The sequence below is a fragment of the Loxodonta africana genome, chromosome 18, assembly GCF_030014295.1.
Source record: "Loxodonta africana isolate mLoxAfr1 chromosome 18, mLoxAfr1.hap2, whole genome shotgun sequence".
Taxonomy (NCBI): domain Eukaryota; kingdom Metazoa; phylum Chordata; class Mammalia; order Proboscidea; family Elephantidae; genus Loxodonta; species Loxodonta africana.
The window spans coordinates 17823962-17845421 of NC_087359.1; the positions used below are offsets into that span (position 1 = coordinate 17823962).

The 21460-nt window shown below is 57.1% G+C and overlaps 1 protein-coding gene across 5 annotated transcripts; it reads left to right on the forward strand.

The window, feature by feature from the left end:
* The first annotated feature begins 2208 nt into the window (after positions 1-2208).
* Positions 2209-21308, forward strand: HID1 (HID1 domain containing). 5 transcript variants are annotated; one of them, XM_064270782.1, is made up of 19 exons: positions 2209-2361; positions 7567-7716; positions 8369-8539; positions 9210-9323; positions 9947-10053; positions 10262-10378; positions 12012-12234; positions 12420-12476; positions 13261-13401; positions 13539-13629; positions 13847-13998; positions 14102-14180; positions 16599-16763; positions 17801-18028; positions 18416-18549; positions 18961-19041; positions 19664-19755; positions 19923-20081; positions 20316-21308. In XM_064270782.1, the coding sequence occupies exons 1-19, from the start codon at positions 2296-2298 to the stop codon at positions 20377-20379; spliced, it is 2391 nt and encodes a 796-aa protein (XP_064126852.1). In that variant the 5' UTR covers positions 2209-2295; the 3' UTR covers positions 20380-21308. The 5 variants fall into 5 exon arrangements, with proteins under 5 accessions (XP_064126852.1, XP_064126851.1, XP_064126853.1 ...); XM_064270781.1 differs by having other exon boundaries at positions 9207-9323; positions 20316-21307; XM_064270783.1 differs by having other exon boundaries at positions 9207-9323; positions 18416-18522; positions 20316-21307.
* Positions 21309-21460: the final 152 nt, after the last annotated feature.

Below are 21460 nucleotides of genomic sequence, written 5' to 3' on the forward strand. Positions count from 1 at the left end.
GCATTTGGTATTGTCAGTTTTTTTATTTTTTAGCCACTTGAGTGTGCAATGGTTATCTTATTGTGGTTTCAATTTGCATTTCCCTAGTGACTAAGATTCAGAGTGTTTAATGTTAACTGGCATGGACTGGGGTTGAGTGATTTGTACAGTGGACTGGATTTTTTTTTTTATGCCAAATAAAGGGGCTATTCATTCATTATCTCAGAATGATTAGAAAAGCCATGGGCCTGCCAAGAATTTCACCCTGGGCCAGGAAAACCCACCTCTGGAGAAAGGCAGAGCTACCCTCTGATTCTGTCCTATCTGTCTGCTCATTTGGTAAAATTGCAACATCTTTGCCCCTCCTCCTACCTCTATCTCTGCTCTGCCCTGTCTTTGCACCATGCTTTGCTACCTTGATGGTGCACCCCTCATTTTTCACCTGGGGAATCCTATTTAAGCTTAAATAGCACCTCTTGAAGCACGCAGCATCTCCAGAAGCTTCCAGACAAAGCATGCAGGATGATGTTGTGATAAAAATTGCCCCTCTTTGAGGCCAGAGTTGGCTTTGCTTTTTTGGCTTTATTCTTTGCCAGCTGTGTGGTGTTGGGCAAGTAACTTAACCCTTTTTGTGCCTGGTGGTACATATAGCGACCATGAACTTTTTCAGCCTCTGGGGTTAATCAGGAAGCTGCTGTACCACTGATAGTGTGTGCCGATGCGAGGCAGGGGCCTTTATAACAGTTTGAAACCAAAGAAACAGGCATGGGCACAAATTACTGTTTTTACAGGGTGTTGTACGAGGAGTCTGAATTTTTGGTAAGAAAAATAGAAATTTCAGAAATTTTTATTTCTTGCACATATGTACCAAAACACCCCAGTGGGGACTCTGGGGTATAATTAGGGGTACTTCATATGTACCACCAAACTCTTAGGGTAGGCTTGTGGGAGGGGGCAAGAAAAAAAAATCCATATTACCTACCAAAAGGAAACCCTGGTAGTATAGTGGTTAAGTGCTACGGCTGCTAACCAAAAGGATGGCAGTTTGAATCCACCAGGTACTCCTTGGAAACTCTATGCTCTGTCCTATAGCATTGCTATGAGTTGGAACTGACTTGATGGCAATGGGTTTTTGTTGTTGTTACCTACCAAAAATTCATACCAACCCAATGATTCAGCATGCTTCCATGAATGAAAACACATGGCATCAACAAAAAATTCAAAGCAGAAAATAATTGGATTGCAAAAGGCTTAACTGCTCTGAGCCTCAGTTTTTCCAAATGTAAAATGGGGATGACAATACCTACCCCAGAGGTTTGTTGTGCTAGAGATATTGTGGTCATGTTATTTTAAACTTATTATTATGACTAATTTGTCTCTATCAAAGACCTTACTGGGCTCTACCATGGGTATTTCTTGTTCTTCTCCCCAACTAGTTGCTTATAAAGAACGGGCCCTGTGACTTAGGCCCCTTTTGGGCCCATGCCTGACACCGTGTTGGCAAATACCAGCCCCTCAAACACATTTGTTGAAATGGATGAAGAGGAAGGGATGTGGCCAGAGAGGAGTCAGGGATCTAAGAGACCTATGGAAACAGGGCCACTAAGCTAGCAGCTCCCCTCCACAGAAGGAAGGGCTGAGTCTGGGGCGGGGTGGGTGGGTGATTTGTGATTGGAATAACCGCGGGATTGAAGACTTGGGCCCCAGACCGGGTCTGGGCACCTGGGTGTGATAGGTCATAAAAAAAAAAAAAAAAGGAACTGAGAAAGCAAATGTCAGAAAATAAGAATGAGGAGGAAACGGACTGAGAAGAATCTCAGTAGAGAGGGCTGACTGCCGAGTGGGCCCAGCGATGGAGCAGGGATGAAGGGTGAGGGTGGGGGCGGGGAACAGGGGCGCTGGGAGGAATGGGGGCCCTAGGGGCTGAGGGGAAATCGAGGCAGCTGGAGAAGGGACAACGCTCCCAGGCAGGAGGAAGGGCGTGGAGGCACTGGGACAGACAAGACTGGGGCGGGGGGGGCGCGCGGCGGCGCATGGTGCGAGGGGCGGACTCGGGGCGCCGGGAGCGCGCGGGGCGGGGGTGGGGGCAGAATCCGGAGCAGCATGTGCAGGAGGTGGGGCCTGTTGGGGGTGGGACCTGCCGGGGCGGGGCCTGACGGAGGCGGGGCCAAAGCCGGCGGCGGGCGGGGTGTACCGCTCCGCTCCTGCGAGAGCAGCGGGGGCCGAGCAGCCGGAGCCGGAGCCCGAGCCGGAGCCGGAGCCGGAGTCGGAGCCGGAGCCTGCAGCCCCGGCCAGATTCTAGCCGGGTGCAGCGACATGGGGTCGGCCGACTCCAAGCTGAACTTCCGGAAGGCGGTTATCCAGCTCACCACCAAGACGCAGGTGCACCCCGGGCCCCGGCCTCCCACCCACCTGCCGGGCTGGGGGCTGGGCAGGGAGGGGGGTGGTGGTGCGCGAGCCTAGCTTGGCCCGAGATGGGGGACCGGCTGGCCCAGAGGGTGAAGGCGAGTCATGGCCGGAGTGGTACCTCTCGGCCTGTACCCCCGGGCTCCATCCCCTGGCCCTTGCCCCCGTCCCCGGCCTCCTCTCCCGGGAACAGCCCCCTCCCCTTGGTCGCTGCTGCCACCTTAGGGTGACGTGTGCTATGCCGGGCCGGCGATGCCGCTGTCCGCCCCTGTCCAGCCCTCCCAGCACCCCTGGCCCTGCATCTCCTGCCTCGCCTGGCCCTCCCTCTCCCGCCCAGCGCCCCGCTCTGCCCCTGGTGCCCGCGGGTCCCGGACGCACAGCCCCCGCTGACTCAATGCAAACAAAGCCGGCCCGCGCCTGCCCGGGTTGGGGAAGCAGCTGGTGCGCGGCGGCCGGGCCTCCCTGGGCCCCCAGTCTATGCTGGCTCCCAGGAAGGCCCAGGTCTTCTGGGAACGTGCAGAGTGGTGGGCACCGTGACAGCCTGGCAAGGGGGCCTGCCCCCGACGTCCACCGGGCCCAGCTTCCCCTCTAGGCACTGCTGGGCTCTCTGGCCCAGGAGGCTTCTCATTTCCGCCCAGCAGTGGGAATGCTGTGTTTGGCTCATACCCTCTGTTCTCTGGGTCAGGGCTGGGGACCCTCTGATTGTCCTTGGTCTCCTGGCCACCCCCTGTCTGCTGGTGTGGATGTGGGAGTGCCTATCAGCCTAGTCCACAAGTGGCACCGCCTGCCATCTCCTTGCCCCCAGTGAGCCATAGCAAGGCTGCCTCTGTACCTGGCCCTTCCCTCCTCACCCCTTGAACCAGGCTGCTCTGATGCCCTGACTCCCCACTTTTGAAGGAGTCAAGACCTGCTGCCATCTGGAACCCCCCTCTTACCCACCCCCCACCTCCAGGGCTCTCTCTTGCTCTGGGTGGCTAGAGCAGGATTGAGAGAGCCATCTCCCCACAGCCAGCTGGTCATACCCCTGGAAACTGGGCCTCTGGTCCTTGCACCCTCTGGTCCCCACCCTGGACAGGTCAGGTGTCTGGCAAATGCCCAGGGCTTCTGATGAGTCCAGTGCCCGCCGAGAGGCCTTTGATAGTAACCAGACCTTGCTTCTCCCCACTCATGACTGTGGCTCTAGGCTGGTCCTGGCACCTGGCTTTCTTGGGATGGGGTTTTGAGGTCAGTGTGTGGCAGAGAGGAGGGCAGGTGGGCCAGCCCCTCAACATGGGGCCACAGGAGGGAGGGAGACTCCCATGTTTACCTACCTGGGGAGGAAACACCTGGTTGGAAGAATGCCGTATGTGCTGTTGGCTCAGCAGCCAGGGTCGTTTGCCAGGCCTGCAGGACCAGCTCAGCTGGGACCCAGAGCACTCTGGGTAGGTTAGATTCCTACCTGTGCCAGCCCCCTCCCCAAAACATGTCATCCCTCCGTCTTTGCCTGACTGCAGCCCTGTGATGGAGCTGGCTGAGACAGGGCTGTTCCATTTCCCAGCTGAGGACAGTGGGTCAGCTTGAGAGGGAGCAGGAGCCAGAGCCCACCCTGGGCCTGGTGGGAAGGGGGCCTGGGTTGCCTGGAGAGACCCTTAGTGGCTGAAGCCTGGGACCCTGGGTGGTGACGTGGCTTGGGCAGCTCAGGGGTAAGGACCACATCCCAGATGGTCATCTCAGACCTTGCCATTCAGTGTCTCCCAGGACATTGAGGCCTATTGGCCACGGAATGTCTCAGAGGCAGTGCTGGGAAAACAGACTTCCGCTTTGGGTGGCAAAAAAGCATGGCCTGAGCTGTGCTGCCTGGCTTTCCCCACCTTCCTGCTCTGCATCCTGTTTTCTTCCTGTCCCTTAGTCCAGCCCTGGGGCAGGTCTGACCCTGATCCCGAGGGCAACAGCTTCTGCTGGGCTTTCTGACCTTTCTCAGGGGAGGGGCAGGGCTCTGGGGGGTATTCTCGGACTTGGGATCCTCTCCCACAGCCCACCTGTTTGGAGATTCCCATAAATCTCAGATGAGACCTGGTGGGTAGTGGTTTGTACGTGTGTGCACATGTATGTGCGTGTGAATGCAGTAACGACATACTCCTCCCAGTCAGGTCACACGTGTCACTAGAGCACGGCTGGCCCTGCTACCCGCTCATCCCCAGAAAGGCTCAAACGGTGCAGCTAGTCTCCTGGGCCCCTGAGGGGGTCTGGCCTAAGCTGGGTTAACAACATGTGGTTTCCTGCCAGGTAAGCTCCATCCTCTCAACGTGTAGCATAGACTGGCCCACCTTCAGCAAAAATACCCTTCAAAGAAACTGGCTCAGATTTTGGAAGTTTCCTTGGGTTGGGTGGAGCCCATCTGGGGAAACTGAGGCAGTAGCTGAGCTGTGTCTGTCCCGCCAGAACCTAAAGGACTGCCATGACTGTGGCCAGTGCCTGTAGCATCGGGCTAGCCTGGTGTGGTCAGTTAGTGGTCACCAAATCCAAGTGTTTGAACCACAGTGGGACCAGGACAGGAGGCCCAAGTTGGGGATGGGGGAGATCCCAGTCCCTACTCCTGAAGTTTAAGGCCAGCCTTCTAGTTGGGGTCTTTCCCCTGCTTCCAGAGTGTGGTGTCTGGGGCCTTCTCAGTTTCCTTCTGAATCTCTCTCCTTGTTTTGAATTCAGTCCCCAGGTGACACTTACCCAGAGGAGCTAGGTCAGAGGTCATGTCACTTGGTGCCCAGATGAGTCCCTGCCCCTCTGAGGGAGGTGGGGGAAGTCTCAGAGATGGGTTGCTTCCCAGAGGCCCTGTGGGGAGATCCAAGAGTTTTCTGGAATGTCCTTCCTCACCCCCAGGCCAAGCCGGGCTGTCCTGGCCTGGACCCCTGTGAGTGTTAGAGGGCGCTCCTGGCTGAGAACAGGAGGCCCCGCAAACCCCAGCCCCAGGGCCCTCCTGTGGCCTTTGTTTTCTCCCCCAGCCAACTGGCTTTACAAGTTCTGGGGCTGAGCAGTCCCTTGTGCCAGTCTGTCCTGAGGGCCCTGGCTCCATGTTACCCTGTGGGCCCTGGGGAGTAGTCAAGGGTATGCATGACCTTGGTGAGGCTGGCAACCCCAGCTCTGCCTTTGGGGAACCCCATTGGTATGTGGCCTGCCCAGGGAACAGGCTGAAGGGGTCTCCAGGACTGATTTCAGCTGAACAAATATTGGCACCTGCCATAGGCCTTAAGTGCAAGGTCAGGAAGACCGGCTTATGGACTGATGGAGCCATGAGGCAAGTGCACAGAGACCCATAGGCTCAGGAACAGGGGCAAGTGCTGGGGGGGGGAGGGGCACGGTTCCAGGGTGGGAGCAAACTCATCAGCCTGGAGGCCTGGGAAGTGACTTCTTAGAAGTGACTTTAGGAGAACAGGATTATTTTTCAACAAGGCTGTATTTTTTCCTGATGATAAGAGTGATGTATATTTAGTACAGACTTGTGGTGGTAGCAGGACCTTGGGCTTTCTCAGCCCTAGGATTTTAGGAAATGGAAAAGGCTGAGTAGATTGAAGCAATCTGGGAAGGCTTCCCGCAGGAGGTGACATGTAGAGGGAGCCGTAAAGGGGTCAGCCTGTGGAGAGAGTGGAGGAGTGCCTTGACCATGCTGGTCTCTCAACAGATGAGAAAGGAAAAAAGCGTAATACGTGCTCTTGCATTAAAAAAAAAAAAAAAAAAAGAAACCATGTAGAGACTTGCCATTAACATTCTGATTTGTTTTCTTTTAGTCTTTTATTCATGTATAATTTAATGCAAAATTATGATCATCTTATAGGTTGGTTATATCCTTTCTTTTTCAAATAGCATTGTACTGTGAGCATTTTCCATTCACTGTTATTCTTTGATAGCATGATTTTAAGGGCTGCGTGATATTCCATTGTATGCATGTGCCTGAACTTTTTAAACGTCCCCTCCCCCCCCCGTTATCGACTTAACAGTCCCATAAACATCCTCACACATGCACAGCTCTGATCATTTCCTTATGAGAGATTTCTAGAAGTGTAATTTATGAGTCAAGGGGCACAAGCGTTTCTCAGACATTTTGCCTCAGTAGGACTGGTGGGATTTTAGAACGTGGCATTGGCAGGGGAGGGCATGCTGGGAAGAGGGGATGGCCTGAGTAAAGGTAAAGAGAGGGGAGAGAGCAGGGTCTTGTTGGGGGTAGGAAATACAGGTGTGTGTGTATGTGTGTACATGTATATATGCATGTCTATGTGTACACGTGTTTGTGTATACGTGTGTGTATGTGTAAGGCTTTGGCCAGCTGTGGGGCAGAAGTTTGGACTTGGTCCAGCAGGCAGTGGGGAGCCACGAAGGTTTTTGAATAGTGAGGGAGTAGTGTGTTTGGCACTGTCTCGGGAACATCAGTGGAGGACAGTAGAGAGGGTAGATCAAGAAGGGGAAGTTGGAGGTGGGGGCCCTGGCAAGAGTGGCGATGCCTGCTCTGCGGTGCTGGCAGTGGGCACCGAGAGGAGCAGGTGCGGGTCGGGGAGCCTTGGAGGGTGAATCCATGGCGTTTAGTATCTGCTAGGTGTGCCGGTGGTTTAGTGGTTAATTGCTACAGCTGCTAACCAAAGGGTTGGCAGTTCGAATCCGCCAGGCGCTCCTTGGAAACTCTATGGGGCAGTTCTACTCTGTCCTATAGGGTCGCTATGAGTAGGAATCGACTTGATGGCAATGGGTTTGGCTTTTTGGTTTAGGTGTGCCGGGAGAGGGTGGAGCCTGGGGCTGTGTGTGTGTGTGGCAGGGAGGTACAGCTACAGTGAATGAGAATGGAGTAAATGTCCCCTTGATCTGGGTCCCTGGACATTGACCTGGCAGCATGGCCTGGGGATGTGCCCAGTTTACACAGGAGGATAGTGTGCCCTGCCAGAGGAGGAGGGTGACTTAGCCAAGGGCACACGGTCCCAGGGACTGGGTTGGGCTTTGGCTACTGGATGGACGCCCAGCTGAGCCCCGACTTCCCGCACGGTTGCCCCCAGTCCGGCTGTGCTAGCCAGGAGCCGTGGGAGCTGAGGATGTCCCCAACGTGCGGTGGAGTAGGGGCCCCGGCTTCCGTCTTGGGGTCTTTCCTGGCCACAGGTTGGGCAAACTGTGGACCTGGAGACGAGGAGTCATGTAACTCTGGGACACTGGGTCCCCCCACAGCCCGTGGAAGCCACCGATGACGCCTTTTGGGACCAGTTCTGGGCAGACTCGGCCACCTCGGTGCAGGATGTCTTCGCACTGGTGCCGGCGGCCGAGATACGGGCGGTACGGGAAGAGTCGCCCTCCAACCTGGCCACCCTGTGCTATAAGGTGGGGCGCTCGGCCTCCCTACCCCTCCCAGCAGAGCCATTTCCCATCCTCCCTGCAGGAGGCAGAGGGTGGCACAGCCCTGCGATCAGAGGGCAGGTACCCAGGACACCCCCCAGGCCCAGGTGGTTCAAGGCCACACCCGTTCTCCCAACCCAGCTCAGTTGGGGATGTAATCATGGCAGCCTCTGTGTGTGAGGGCTTCCTCCGGGCCAGACCTTCCCAAGCTCAGCTCCCTGGACAGCCCAGTGGGGATGTAATCATGGCAGCCTCTGTGTGTGAGGGCTTCCTCCGGGCCAGACCTTTCCAAGCTCAGCTCCCTGGACAGCCCAGTGAGGCCGTACCGCTAGCATGGCCATTTTACAGATAAGGAAACTAAGGCTCAGAGAGGTGACGTCACTTAGCTGGTCTCTGCCAGTGCTGGTGAGCTGGGCTTCAGTCCCACAGTGATGCTCTAGGCTCTCTTGCCCCACATCCCTGGGCTCACTGACCTGTTCTCCTGTGTGCCCGATTCTGTCCCCATCGCGAACCTTTTGTGCCCACACTCCTGTCTGGAAAGCTGGCCCTTTGAGGAGGGGCCTCCACCTGTGGGCCCTGTGGCCTGTGTGCCCACCCTGACCCTCCTGGTACCCTCTGCCCCCCGCCTACCCCGCAGGCTGTGGAGAAGCTGGTGCAGGGGGCTGAGAGCGGCTGCCACTCGGAGAAGGAGAAGCAGATCGTCCTAAACTGCAGCCGCCTCCTCACCCGCGTGCTGCCCTACATCTTCGAGGACCCTGACTGGAGGGGCTTCTTCTGGTCCACCGTGCCTGGGGCCGGGCGAGCAGGGGTCAGTGCGCCTGCTGGGCCTGAGGGCTGGAGTGGCAGAGCAGGGAGAACGCCCCCTTCAGGGATCTCTTCCCCAGAAGGGACCTCTGACAGGGCAGGGGACAATGGGCGGGCCGCCGAGGGCTGGGGGTCAAGGCGGCCTCCCACAGAGGTTTCTGCACCTGTACAGCCAGGAAGACGTGGAGACAAGGAAGGAAGTCAGGGGCAGGGGGTGGCTGGACAGGGAGCAGGGCAGCTGGGGATACTGAGGGCCAAGTGGGCCATGCAGTCCTCTCCCCACCAATATCCCCACCCCTGGCCTGGGTTTATCTCCAGGCAACTGGCCCAGGGCTGGGGGCTAGTGACTTCCCAGCAGGGCTGAGGCTCCTGAGGTTGGGGACACAACCTGGCCCCCTCCCCTAGCCAAATGCCTCCCCCAGTCATTGGGGAGGCGTCTTTGCTATCCCTGAGGCCCCAGACACCCTCCCTGCCCTGCCCTCTTGGGCCTCCCCGGGAGGTTGGAGGTGACCAGGAATCCACTTCCTCTTCTTCCTCCTGCCTCTTCCTTCATCCTTCTGCCCACGGGTACCTGCCTGGGCCCAGTCTCCGTTCTGTCCCCCCCATGTCTTGGGGCCACCTCTCCTTGGCAAGCTCCCACTGAGAGGCCCCATGGGTGCCGTGTCCCACAGCAGGGAGAGGAGGATGACGAGAATGCCCGGCCTCTGGCCGAGTCCCTGCTGCTGGCCATCGCTGACCTGATGTTCTGCCCAGACTTCACGGTCCAGAGCCATCGAAGGAGCACTGTGGTGAGAGCCACCCCACTGGGGCCTCCTGGCTCTGCTCCTGAGTTCTGGACTGGGCAGGATGCTGTGTGGGAGGGGCTGCTTAGGGAGAGCTGGGCTGCCTGGCACCCATGGCCCCAGGGGAGGGGGTAGTGGCTGCACAGCTGGAGAGGAGCCAACTGTGCCCAGCCCTGCCCCTGGCATGTGGCAGCTGGGCACAGGCACCCATTGTCTTGGCCTGCCTGAGGAGGGTGGGGGGTGGGGTAGGACTTAGACACAGGAGGCCTGGTCCTCACCCTTCCCGAGGTCTCCATGGACTTGATCTTGGGTGTTCTCTGTTTCATACCCCCACACACTACCAGGGGCACCCAATCCCATCCCCTGCCTCCTTATCTCCTCATCTCAAGCTGGACTGAGCAAGTAAAAGAACCAGTGTAGAATGAAAGAAAAATTGACTTTCAAGAAATCTAAAAATATCCATTTCTTTCCTTGTAAATTAGGGCCCAGGGCATTTGAGGGTCTGTCTTTAGGAGACTATGAGGGTCTCTGCCCCCAGGGGTGGTGGGAGGTCTGGGTTGGTGGGGTTCTGTTTCACACTGTTATTCCCTCTGAGCCCTAGCCCTGATGTAACCCTATTCCTGTCCCAGGACTCGGCAGAAGACATCCACTCTCTGGACAGCTGTGAATACATCTGGGAGGCTGGCGTGGGCTTCGCACACTCCCCACAGCCCAACTATATCCACGACATGAACCGGTGAGCCTGCCCAGGCCGGGGACCCACACAGCTGAACGCAGACCCCTCCCCCCATCACGACTCTGCCTCAGCCTCACAGGGATCAACAAGGATGGTTTCTTTCCATGGACCTGGGCGGGGGTGCCAGCCAGCATGGGCAGCGTCCTCCTAGAGGGGAGCTGGGATCCTGAGGTACTGAACCCTTCTCCTGTTCCTCCTCTCCACCAAGCACGGAGCTGCTGAAGCTGCTGCTGACCTGCTTCTCCGAGGCCATGTACCTGCCCCCAGCTCCGGACAGTGGCAGCATCAACCCGTGGGTGCAGTTCTTTTGTTCCACAGAGAACAGGTGAGGAGTCCCTGGCCTTTCCATTCTCTTCCTTCTTGTTGAAGGCAGCCCAGAACTGAGACCCCTCACCAGCCTTTTAAGTCTGATGTGAGGGGTAGTGCTGCCCCCTGGTGGTGATAAACTGTAACTTGTCCGCCTCACCTACCGGCGCTGTCCACCGGCCTTGGGAGACCGAGGGACAACTGGAATTGGGTGTCCCATGCCTGGGTCCTCCGTCTAGAGCAATGCTATCCAGCAAGAATATAACATGTAATTAAAATTTCTAGTAGCAACAGTTAAAAAGTAAAAAACAGGTGAAACTACTTATAATCTATTTCATTTAACCCAATATGTCAAAAAATAGTAGCATTTAACATACAATTAATATGCAACGTTATTGAGATAGTTTACACTCTCTTTTTCATACTGAGTGCTCAAAACCTGGTATGTAGTTTGCACCCACAGCACATCTCAATTCGGACTAGCCATGTTTCAAGTGCTCAGTAGCCACAGGACAGCTTAGATGCTAGGTGGGGAGGGGGTGCAATGAATAACTCTTAGGATGGGGAGGCCCAGCCGACGTGGGGGGACTCTTGGGCTAAGGGAGTATATATAAGCACACGGAGGTGTCACACAAGCTACGTGGCTGGATGGAGTACGTGGAGCCAGTACACACTCTCTAGCTTTGCCCAGGACGGTGCTGGCTGCACAGAGTCAGTGTCCCTAAGGGTGGTGACTTGCCGCTTTCCTTCCAGACCCTGATTCCTACACTACACGCCTCATCCTTCAAGTTTTACTGGTTTCCTGCCCAACTTTTTTGTTTTTCCCCCAGAGAGAAGGGGCCCCAGGGGATTCTTCCCACCAGCCACAGTCACAAGCTAAACAGCGTTTTCTTTCTCATCAGCCTTATCAGACACACTGCCACCGTGTAGTATGTCCCCTTTGCCCTCCTTTAACCTCTCTGGGTCTCAGTTTCCTCATTCGTAAGATGAGAAGCTTGAACCCTGACATCCTACAAATCTCTGAATCTGGTTGTGTGGCGGCCTGGGAGCTGGGTGATGGAGCATGTGCTCTGAGTCTGGGAATCCCTGAGTGGTGCAGACAGTAAATATGCTCAGCTGCTAACAAAAGGGTTAGAGGTTTGAGTCCACCCAGAGGTGCCTCGGAAGAAAGGCCTGGCAACCTGCTTCTGAAAAATCAGCCATTGAAAACCCTATGGAGCACAGTTCTACCTTGACACACATGGGGTCACCATGAACACACCATTGAGCGTGTGCTCCGTGTTCTGCGGGCCTCCAGCTGCTTCTCTTAAGCCCAAGAAAGAGCATCTGTCCCTAGAGAACCTAAGGGGTATGGACACTGTTTCTACCAAGAACCCTCAGGAGTGGCCACACCGCTCTTGATAGTGAAGTCCCTCTGCCCTTTGTCCAGCTGGGCCCAGGCCAGAGCCCAGATATGGGCATGGATGAGGAGAGGGGGCTTTTGCCCTCAGGATGAGGCAAGTTCTTGGTCCTGCACCCTGGCTCCCAGCCCAGGCCTGGCCCTGGACACCTGTTGAATAAAGAGGCAGCTTAGCTGGCCTCCATGTGGCCAAGGTGGACAGAGGGTGGCCTCAGTGGTACCCCAGCAGCCCCGCCTTCCTCTCTCACTGCAGACACGCCCTGCCCCTTTTCACCTCCCTGCTCAATACCGTGTGTGCCTATGACCCTGTGGGCTATGGGATCCCCTACAACCATCTGCTCTTCTCCGACTACCGGGAGCCCCTGGTGGAGGAGGCTGCCCAGGTGCTCATTGTCACCTTGGACCACGACAGTGCCACCAGTGCCAGCCCCACCGTGGACGGTACCACCACAGGCACTGCCATGGACGACACTGATGTAAGGATGCTGGCAGTGGCCCTGCCAGGTGGTGGGGGCGGCACCCCTTCTAGCAGCAGGCATCTCGTGGTGTGCAGGGGGTATCTGAGGTCGGAGGGGCTCGCCTGCTACTGCACAGGCCTGGGGCAGGGGTCTGGAGGGAGGGCTGAAGACACCTGCTCACCACGGGCTTCCACCCCTGGTAGCCGCCAGTACCGGAGAACCTGTTTGTGAACTACCTGTCCCGCATCCACCGTGAGGAGGTGAGTCCAGCCCTGGTCTTGCTCGGGTGGATTTTGGGAAGAGGAATGAAGGAATCACGGGCAGAAGGGGGCCCCGATCCTACGTGAAGGAACCAGAGTTCTCCGTGGACTTGGGCCACCCTAGGTGAAATAGCGATGGCAGGGCTGCAGGGGTTTCGAGACACAGCAAAGCCCTGATGGCCTCAACTGGGCAGGAGTAGCTGGGAAGGCTTCCTGGAGGCTGTGGCTCTGAGGTCAAGTTGCAGAGATGGAGAGGAAATGACAGTGGAGATGAAAGTCCAGTAGGTCCGAGTGCTGGTCCTGTTCATACACCTCCAGGCTTGGGGCTTGGGGAGGGCTTCTGAAGCTTCCAGAGCTCCAGCTCCTGTGGTTGTGACATGGGGACAGTGACAATAGTGACTGCTTCCTCTCCTTTTCGTGGGGATAAATGAGTGTAGACTCTGGGGCCCAGCACACAGTAGGTACTCAATAAATGGCGGCACTTTGTTAATAGTACAATGCTCCTCCTGCCACGGGGTGATGGGCAGGGGTACTTGGGAGAACGGCACCTGCCAACAAGGGGTCCAGGTGGGCAGGGACCTGGTACAGTGTGTGTGTGTGTGTGTGTGTGTGTTGGGGGGCAGGCACTAGGAGCTGCCTTGCACAGGGGGCAGGCAACCTTGGGCAGGGGGTTCTGTGGCCTGACCAAGGGGGATGTGGAGGAGGCATCTGTGAGGGCCTGGGCTAGAAGCCAGAGCCACAGGGAGGCAGGCTGGAAAACCCCCTTGTTCTCTCCCTCTCCTAGGACTTCCAGTTCATCCTTAAGGGCATGGCCCGGCTACTGTCCAACCCGCTGCTCCAGACCTACCTGCCCAACTCCACCAAGAGGATCCAGTTCCACCAGGAGCTGCTGGTTCTCTTCTGGAAGCTCTGTGATTTCAACAAGGTGGGCCGGGCTTGGGGCGTTCTGCCTGGAGGTGGGGAGTAGCTACCCCTGGAGGGCCCAGGGATGGGGAGACCCCGAGGGGTAGAGGGTGGGGCAGAGTGCTTGTGCCTCTGACCAGCGCACCTGCCCCCCACCAGAAGTTCCTTTTCTTCGTGCTGAAGAGCAGCGATGTGTTGGACATCCTGGTCCCCATCCTCTACTTCCTCAATGATGCCCGAGCCGATCAGTGTGAGATGGGGCAAGTGTGGGGTCCTGGGGCTCCCCTTGCAGAGGGTGGTGGTCTGGCAAGTCTGTGCTGCCTCCCAGGGACTCAGGCCTGGTGCTCTGCCCCTCTAAGATAGACCTCTGCCTCAGTCTCCCTCCCCTGCCCACCGGCATCGTGACCCCTCCTGTGTCATGTGACCCCTCCTGTGTCATGTGACCTCTCCTGTGTCACATGCTACAGCACGCGTGGGCCTGATGCACATTGGCGTCTTCATCCTACTGCTGCTGAGCGGGGAGCGCAACTTCGGGGTGCGGCTCAACAAGCCCTACTCAGTGCGCGTGCCCATGGACATCCCGGTTTTCACCGGGACCCACGCCGACCTGCTCATTGTGGTGAGGGGCGCCTGCGACCAAGGCCCAGGGGAGTGGGGGTGATGCCCTCTCGGCTGTCTACAGGCGATGGGGACCCATAGCTGCCCCCTGGCTCCCCGCACAGGTCTTCCACAAGATCATCACCAGCGGGCACCAGCGGCTGCAGCCCCTCTTCGACTGCCTGCTCACCATTGTTGTCAACGGTAGGCTGAGCTCACCACCAGGGGGCGCCAGGTCACATGCTGACCTGCCACAGGCTCCCCCATTCTAACCGCTCTGTCCAGTAGAAACATAACGCAAGCCACACTGGTACTGTTAAATTTTCCAGTAGCCACGTTCAAAACATGAAACAGATGATACAAATTGTAATAATATATTTTATTTAGTCTTAAGCCAAAACCAAACAGAACCATTGCCAACGAGTCAATTCTGACTCATAGTGACCCTACAGGACAGAGTAGAACTGCCTCATAGGGTTTCCAAGGAGTGCCTGGTGAATTCGAACTGCCAGTCTTTTGATTAGCAGCCGTAGCTCTTAATCACTTCACCATCAGAGTTTCCTGATTTAGTCTACTATATCCAGAATGTCCCTGGGTGGCATAAATGGTTTACACCTGATTGTTAACCTAAAGATTGGCAGTTCAAACCCAGCCAGTACTGCTGTGGAAGAGAGGCCTGGTGACCTGCTTCTGTAAAAATCACAACCAAGAAAACCCTATGGAGCAGTTCTACTGTATGGACTTGACAGTAATTTTTTTGTTGTATCGAAAGTACCATCATTTCAACATGTAACCAATATAAAATGTATTAATGAGATGTTTTATATTCTTTTTTTGGCACCAAGTCTTCCAAACCCATATGTGTTTTCTTCTACTTACAGCACATCTCAGCTAGGACTAGCTAGCTGAGCTTCAATGCCTATGGCTACACGTGGCTTGTGGCTACCATCTTGGACCCACAGGTTTAGATGGCTGTAGGCACGGGGCACGGGGATGTCAAGTTCACCCCTTCTCTGCCTTGATCTTGCTCACCTGGCAAGACCTGTGTATACCTGCCCAGAGAGGAGGCAGTAGGGCTTATTGGACTGGGGCAGGGCAGCTGCCAGGATGACGTCAGCATGGACACCTTTAGAGGGGACATTCTGGGATGGGGTGGCTGGCTCCTCAGTGGTCTGATTTGGACTCCGGGTGGGGCCATGTGGGAGCACAGAAGCCTCTAGCTGGACGGTGAGCTCTGGGGCCAGGACCACTCCTCCGTCACTGCTTCACTCACCAGCTCTACCCCATAAATCTTAACTGAGCACTGACTAAGCACGCCAGCTCTGAGACTGCACGTGTGAGCAAGACAGACACTGTTCTGCCCCTGTGGGGTCCTCAGGCTGGTAAGGGAGAAAGACGTGAGTCAAGGAAATGCCCAGATTGATATTTGAGTTCAAGCTGTGCTCAGCAGTTCATCTCTATTCCCTACTCACCGGGCTGTGCAAACAGAGGGTGATTAATACATACCTGATGATATAGCGAGGAGCCCTGGTGGTGCAGTGGTTAAGCCCTCGGCTGCTAACAAAAGGGCAGTGGTTCGAACCTACCAGCTGCTCCACAGGAGAAAGATGTGGTTGTCTGCTTCCGTAAAGGTCACAGTCTTGGGTACCCTATGGAGCAGTTCTGCTCTGCCCTATCGGGTTGCTATGAGTCAGAATCGATTTGACAGCAACAGATAACAAAATGATATAGCAAGGAGTCCTGGTGGCACAATGGTTAAGCGCTCGGGTGCTAACTGAAAGGTCAGCAGTTCAGACTTACTAGCCAGTCTGCGGGAGAAAAGACCTGGCAATCTGCTCTCATAAAGATTATAGTCTAGGGAACCCTATAGGGCAGTTAGTTCTACTCTGTCACATTGGGTCACTATGTATCACAGTCCATGCAACAGCACACACAACACGACAATGATATAGCAGAGTCCTTGGGTGGTGCAAATGGTTAACATGCTTGGATACTAACCAAAATGGTGGTGGTTCACGTACACTCAGAGGTGCCTCGGAAGAAAGGCCTGTTGCTCTACTTAAAAAAAAAAAACAACCAGCCATTGAAAACCCTGTGGAGCATAGTTTACTCTGATGCACACAGGGTTACCATGAGTTGGAGTGGACTCAGTGACAACGGGCTTGGTTTTTTGGTTTTTGCTTTTTTAAATGATATAGCAACTGGATAGTCTAGAAGGACTTTAAAGTCCTGAGTCTGTACCCCTGCCTGATCATTTTATAACCGGAGAACTTGGGGAAAGCTTGCAAACTTCTCTGACCCTTGGTTTCCTCCCCTGTGAAATGGGGATAATCTTGTCTGTGTCCTGCCTCCCTTTCAGGGAGGTAGGGAGGACTGGGGAAGATGGGACATGTGAGTGGCTTTGTAAACAGTACAGCTGTCCACACAGTTGAGGGTGGAGCCCAGACGGCCCCGGGGCTCTGCAAAAGGCCTGGCCTGGGCTTTTAGGGTCTGGGTCTTCCTGGCTCTGCAGGGTCTTGTAGGTGGAGGACAGGGAGGAATTGGGAGCAGGAGCATCAGGCCCAGGATCTGCAGGGGTGGCCAGGTTGGGGCCCCAGGATTGAGCTGACTCCTCCCCTGCAGTGTCCCCCTACCTCAAGAGCCTGTCCATGGTGGCTGCCAACAAGCTACTGCACCTGCTGGAGGCCTTCTCCACCACCTGGTTCCTTTTCTCTGCGGCCCAGAACCACCACCTGGTCTTCTTCCTCCTGGAGGTCTTCAACAACATCATCCAGTACCAGTTTGATGGTGAGCCACCCGCCCAAGCCCCCTCAGGACTAGCACCAGGCGGTCACCTGGCATAGCCCGGGGGCGGGAATCAGGGAGGCCAATGGCTGAGGGCACCTTCCCATCTAAGGAGAGCGCAGCACAAGAACTGGCCTCCGGGGAGGTGCTGGCCTGCTGGCCCTCTGCCCCTGCCTCATTCATTCTACATGCAGTTATTGAGCTCCTCCTGTGTACCAGGCCCAGTGCCAGGTGAAGGGGAGACAGTGGGGAACAAAGGGAGGGTGTGAAGGAACGCAGGCTCACCCCAGCCTTGTCCTTCTGGACCCCTCCCTGGAGACCTGGTTCAGGGAGAGTCAGAATACTTCCCACCTGGCTTGGTGTGGATGCTGTCAGGCTGGGGCCTGCCCCATGTTGCCAGGTGTTACCCCTTCAGTATGAAACATTGATGGGTCAGTGGTAGAATTCTCGCCTTCCATATGGGAGGCCTGGGTTCAATTCCCGGCTAATGCCCCTCATACATAGCCACCACCCATCTGTCAGTGGAGGTTTGAGTGTTCCTGTGATGCTGAACAGAGTTTCTAGACTAAGATAAACTAGGAAGAAAGGCCTGGCCATCTACTTCTAAAAAGCCGATGAAAACCCTGTAGAGCACAACGATCAGATCTGTAACCAATCATGGGGATGGTGTAGGACCAGGTAGTGTTTTGTTCTATTTTTGTATGCCATCACTATGAGTCGAAGGCTGACTTGACAGCACCTAACAATGCCACTTCTTCAGTGCTGAGTTGTGAGGTAGTCCAGAAGGTACCAGGAGAGAGACCTTGGGGGGAGCTCAGGCCAGAGGCTTACCTGACAACATGGTATCCTGGCATGGCCATAGCTGGGCACACAGCCAGGTGCCAGCTCTGCCCTGGGTCCCTCTCCTTAGGCTCCTGTACCGCCTCCTCCCCCCAGGTAGATGCCCTCTCGTCCTCCAAACTTCCCCTTGCACAGCCCGCCCAGCTGGGGTGGGGGGACAAGGAGGCCTCCCTGAGTCGAGGTGTGCTCTCCCCCCACAGGCAACTCCAACCTGGTCTACGCCATCATCCGGAAACGCAGTGTCTTCCACCAGCTGGCCAACCTGCCCACTGACCCACCCACCATCCACAAGGCCCTGCAGCGGCGCCGGCGGGCTCCGGAGCCTTTGTCTCGCACTGGCTCACAGGAGGGCGCCTCCATGGAGGGCTCCCACCCTGCAGCCCCTGCCGAGCCTGGCACCCTCAAGACCAGCCTGGTGGCCACCCCAGGTCTGGCGCTGGTGGGAGGGAGAGGAGCGTGGATACCACACAGTCGGGTTGGCCATGGTCTCAGTGTCACCCCCACCTCTGCAGAGTGCATGGCCTGGCTTGGGACACTGAGGGGATGGGGATGGGTAAAGGGTGGGAGTGGAGGTATTGGGGGGCCCAGATATGAGGTAGACCCAGGAGGGGTAGCTTGGTTGGAAAGATCAGACTTTGGGGCTGCCTGTGGGCTCTGGGAGGGGTGGGCAGAGGTAGGAGTGTGGGGGGTGTTGGGCACAGTGCCTCCTAAGTGACTGGTAGAAGGAGTGAGCCTCTGATAGGGCAAGACTCAGTGGAGAAAGCCTTTTTAGGGGGATCTGTGGAGGCCACCTCATGCCCACCTGTGCCCTCCAGGCATTGACAAGCTGACAGAAAAGTCCCAGGTGTCAGAGGATGGCACACTACGGTCCCTGGAGCCGGAGCCCCAGCAGGGCTCAGCGGATGGTGGCTCCGCCTCAGGGGTGGGTGACGGAGCGTCCTGGAGTGGGGTGAGCTGGGCGCCACCTTCCTCCTGGGGTGGAGGGGCCTGTGCCCAGGGCACCAGGGTTGGCACTGCTGGCCTCTCTTGCTGGGGTTGGGGAACTCTCACAGCCCCCTCCCTTGTTTCCTGGGCTCAAGCCCTTGGCCTTCAGACTCCTCATCCATCAGCCTTATCTGCAGCTGGCCTTTACCCGGCCTGCCCTGTCAGCGCCTGGCCATAAACCTGTCACAGGCTGTGGTGGGCCTGCCAGGCCTGGAGCCCAGGGCAAAGGGTGCTGGGCTGGGCCCCGCGCCCCCTCCCACCCCATGGTCCAGTGGAGAACCCTCATTGCCCTCCAGGGTTCTGGATGGTGGGAGGGGCTGGGAAGAGGAGTGCTTTCCTGCATCCCCCGCCACCCTGCCTCCCCTCCCTCCACCAGGAGACTGGCCAGGTGTGGCGGGAGCAGCGGCGACTGTCCAGTGCATCCACCAGTGGGCAATGGAGCCCAACATCAGAGTGGGTGAGGGAGCATGCTGGAGCAGCTGGGGTCAGGGTTGGGCAGATGACACCGAGGTGGCAGCTGGCTCAGGGGACCCTGGCCCTTGGAAGGGGTGGCTCAGGTGCTCAGTAAAGGCTTGCATGGGAATGTGTCCAATTCACAGTTTCTGGTGTGGGAATGAGGCTCTGTGGTCATTCCTTCCAGCCAGGCGACCTCGGCGTCTCTCTGCTTCACTGCCCACACGGTTTCCTAGGGCTCCTTAGCAGGGTGAAGCTCCAGTTGCCCACAGTGGGAATTTGTCAATAGCTTACCAGTCCTGACATCCTCCCCTAAATGGCTTCCCCAATCCCTTGTTTCTGGAAATCACCACTAACTGCACCGAATGGAAATGGTAAAAATCCCCACCAACCATGCCGATGTGAGGACTACATGTTCTACGGTTCATGTAAGGATGTGGCATGGTTCTGGCCTGGCTCTTATCATTGTTAATAGTCGCTACTCCTGGCAGCACCCTGGGCCAGGCCCAGGCAGCTGTGAGAGGGATGCTTTCTGCCACGGGGCCATGGTTCTGGGTCAGGGATCAGGACTGTCCTGTAGCTCCGGGGCTCCCTTCCCAGCCCGGGAACCCCATCCCCCTCCTCAGGTGCTCTCATGGAAGTCCAAGCTGCCCCTGCAGACCATAATGAGGCTGCTCCAGGTGCTGGTGCCCCAGGTGGAGAAGATCTGCATTGACAAGTGAGGCTGGGATGAAGGTGGGGACAGGTGGCCGGCCCAGGCTTGGGAGAGTATGATGGCAAGCGGGGCGTCAGGGTCCCGGGTGAGCCCCAGGCTCCCTCAGACCTCCCTGCAAGGCTGGAACAGGTCGGACCCCGCCCCACTTGGCCGCCCTCCCCTCCCTGCAGGGGTCTGACGGATGAGTCAGAGATCCTCCGGTTCCTGCAACACGGTACCCTGGTGGGGCTGCTGCCCGTGCCCCACCCCATCCTTATCCGCAAGTACCAGGCCAACTCGGGCACCGCCATGTGGTTCCGCACCTACATGTGGGGCGTCATCTATCTGAGGTGGGCCGCAGGGGGGCGGGGGTGGAGCGGTCACCACCCAGGGAGGGGGCTGGGATCCACCTGAGGGGCCTGCGCCTCCGCTCTGGGTCCCACCATCCATAGGGGGGCTAATGTCAAGACAAGGACTCAAGATGGTCTTGTCTGGTTGAGGGCAGAGATGTCGAGCATGGACAGGGGTTTGGGCTGTACCGATGCCAGCTCCATCGGTGTCAGTGACGGCCCCTCCTTCCCCAGGAATGTGGACCCGCCTGTCTGGTACGACACCAATGTGAAGCTTTTTGAGATCCAGCGGGTGTGAAGATGTGGGGGCCACGCTTTCCCTCCCTCACTGTTCTTAGCTTTAAATGATCACGATCAGGGCTGGGGGCAGGTCGAGGGGCTGAGTCTGGGGTAGAAGGCCCCAGGGGTGCCCCTCATGGCCAGGGGAAGGTGAGGACTGGCCCTGATCCCCCAGGCTGGTCTCACAGGAGCCCCTGTCTCCAGGACTGCAGGGACCCACCCACTCTAGCTCCTTCTCCAGGCCTCTCAGTGCTGCCCAGCTTCTGTGCTACCCGCCCCAGAGGCCACAAGGTCACTGTGCCCTAATGGGGTTGCCCGAGAAGGGGCCATGGGGTGCCCCCGGGGGCACCTTGGCAGGGTAAGGGGACCCCCGAGCCTCCTAACCTGACTCCTGTTCCAGGCCTGGCTCGCTGTCAGGCCGCAGGAGGAAGGAATATTCCAGGGTGCCAGGAGACTGCCAAAGCCAGACTTGGGGACCCCATGGATTTTAGGGGTTTGGAGTGGGGTATTGAGGGCCTCCTGCTATATTCTCTGGGGCCAGTGGACGTAGCCTGATTTCCCCTTACTCAGTCATGGGGACAGGGGTCTGGGGTGGGGTGCAACCGGCCAGTCCTGCCCTGTCCCACTGCCTGGCTGACTGGGAGGAAGGGGGCCCAGGAGGCCACCCCCATCCTTCTCAGCAGCCCTGGCTGTGGCCTCTGGGTCTCCCGCCTCCCCACCCCGTGTCAGTACAATCTTTGCTTGTACAATCGGCATCTTTATACAATAAAACCTCCCTCTCCACCTTCTGTCTCTTTGTGCTTAGAGGGGAGAGGGCAGACATGGCTCTTGCCACAGGACTGGGACAGGCACTTGCCATTTTAAGATTGGACCCTGGGCTGTGGCCGCCCGGGGAAAACCTCACCGGTAAGAGGAGAGGGGCCTGGCTCCCAGGCTCCCACAAGGCCCCCAGCAACCACCGAGACAGCTTTGGGGGCCTGGGCAGCGCCCTGTGCGTGCAGTGCCCAGCCTCCCCGGGGAGGCGAGGCACAGGAGAAGGGAGCCCCACCTCTGGGGACTGGGGCTGCCTAGCCTGGCCTTGCTTGGGCCCAGCCCTGTTT

Coding starts and splice junctions, on each gene's coding strand:
- HID1 (XM_064270781.1), top strand. CDS start 2,296: ATGGGGTCGGCCGACTCCAAGCTGAACTTCCGGAAGGCGGTTATCCAG. Junction 8,540..9,206: donor CTGGGGCCGGGCGAGCAGGG/GTCAGTGCGCCT, acceptor CGTGTCCCACAG/CAGGGAGAGGAGGATGACGA. Junction 14,181..16,598: donor GCTCACCATTGTTGTCAACG/GTAGGCTGAGCT, acceptor CCTCCCCTGCAG/TGTCCCCCTACCTCAAGAGC.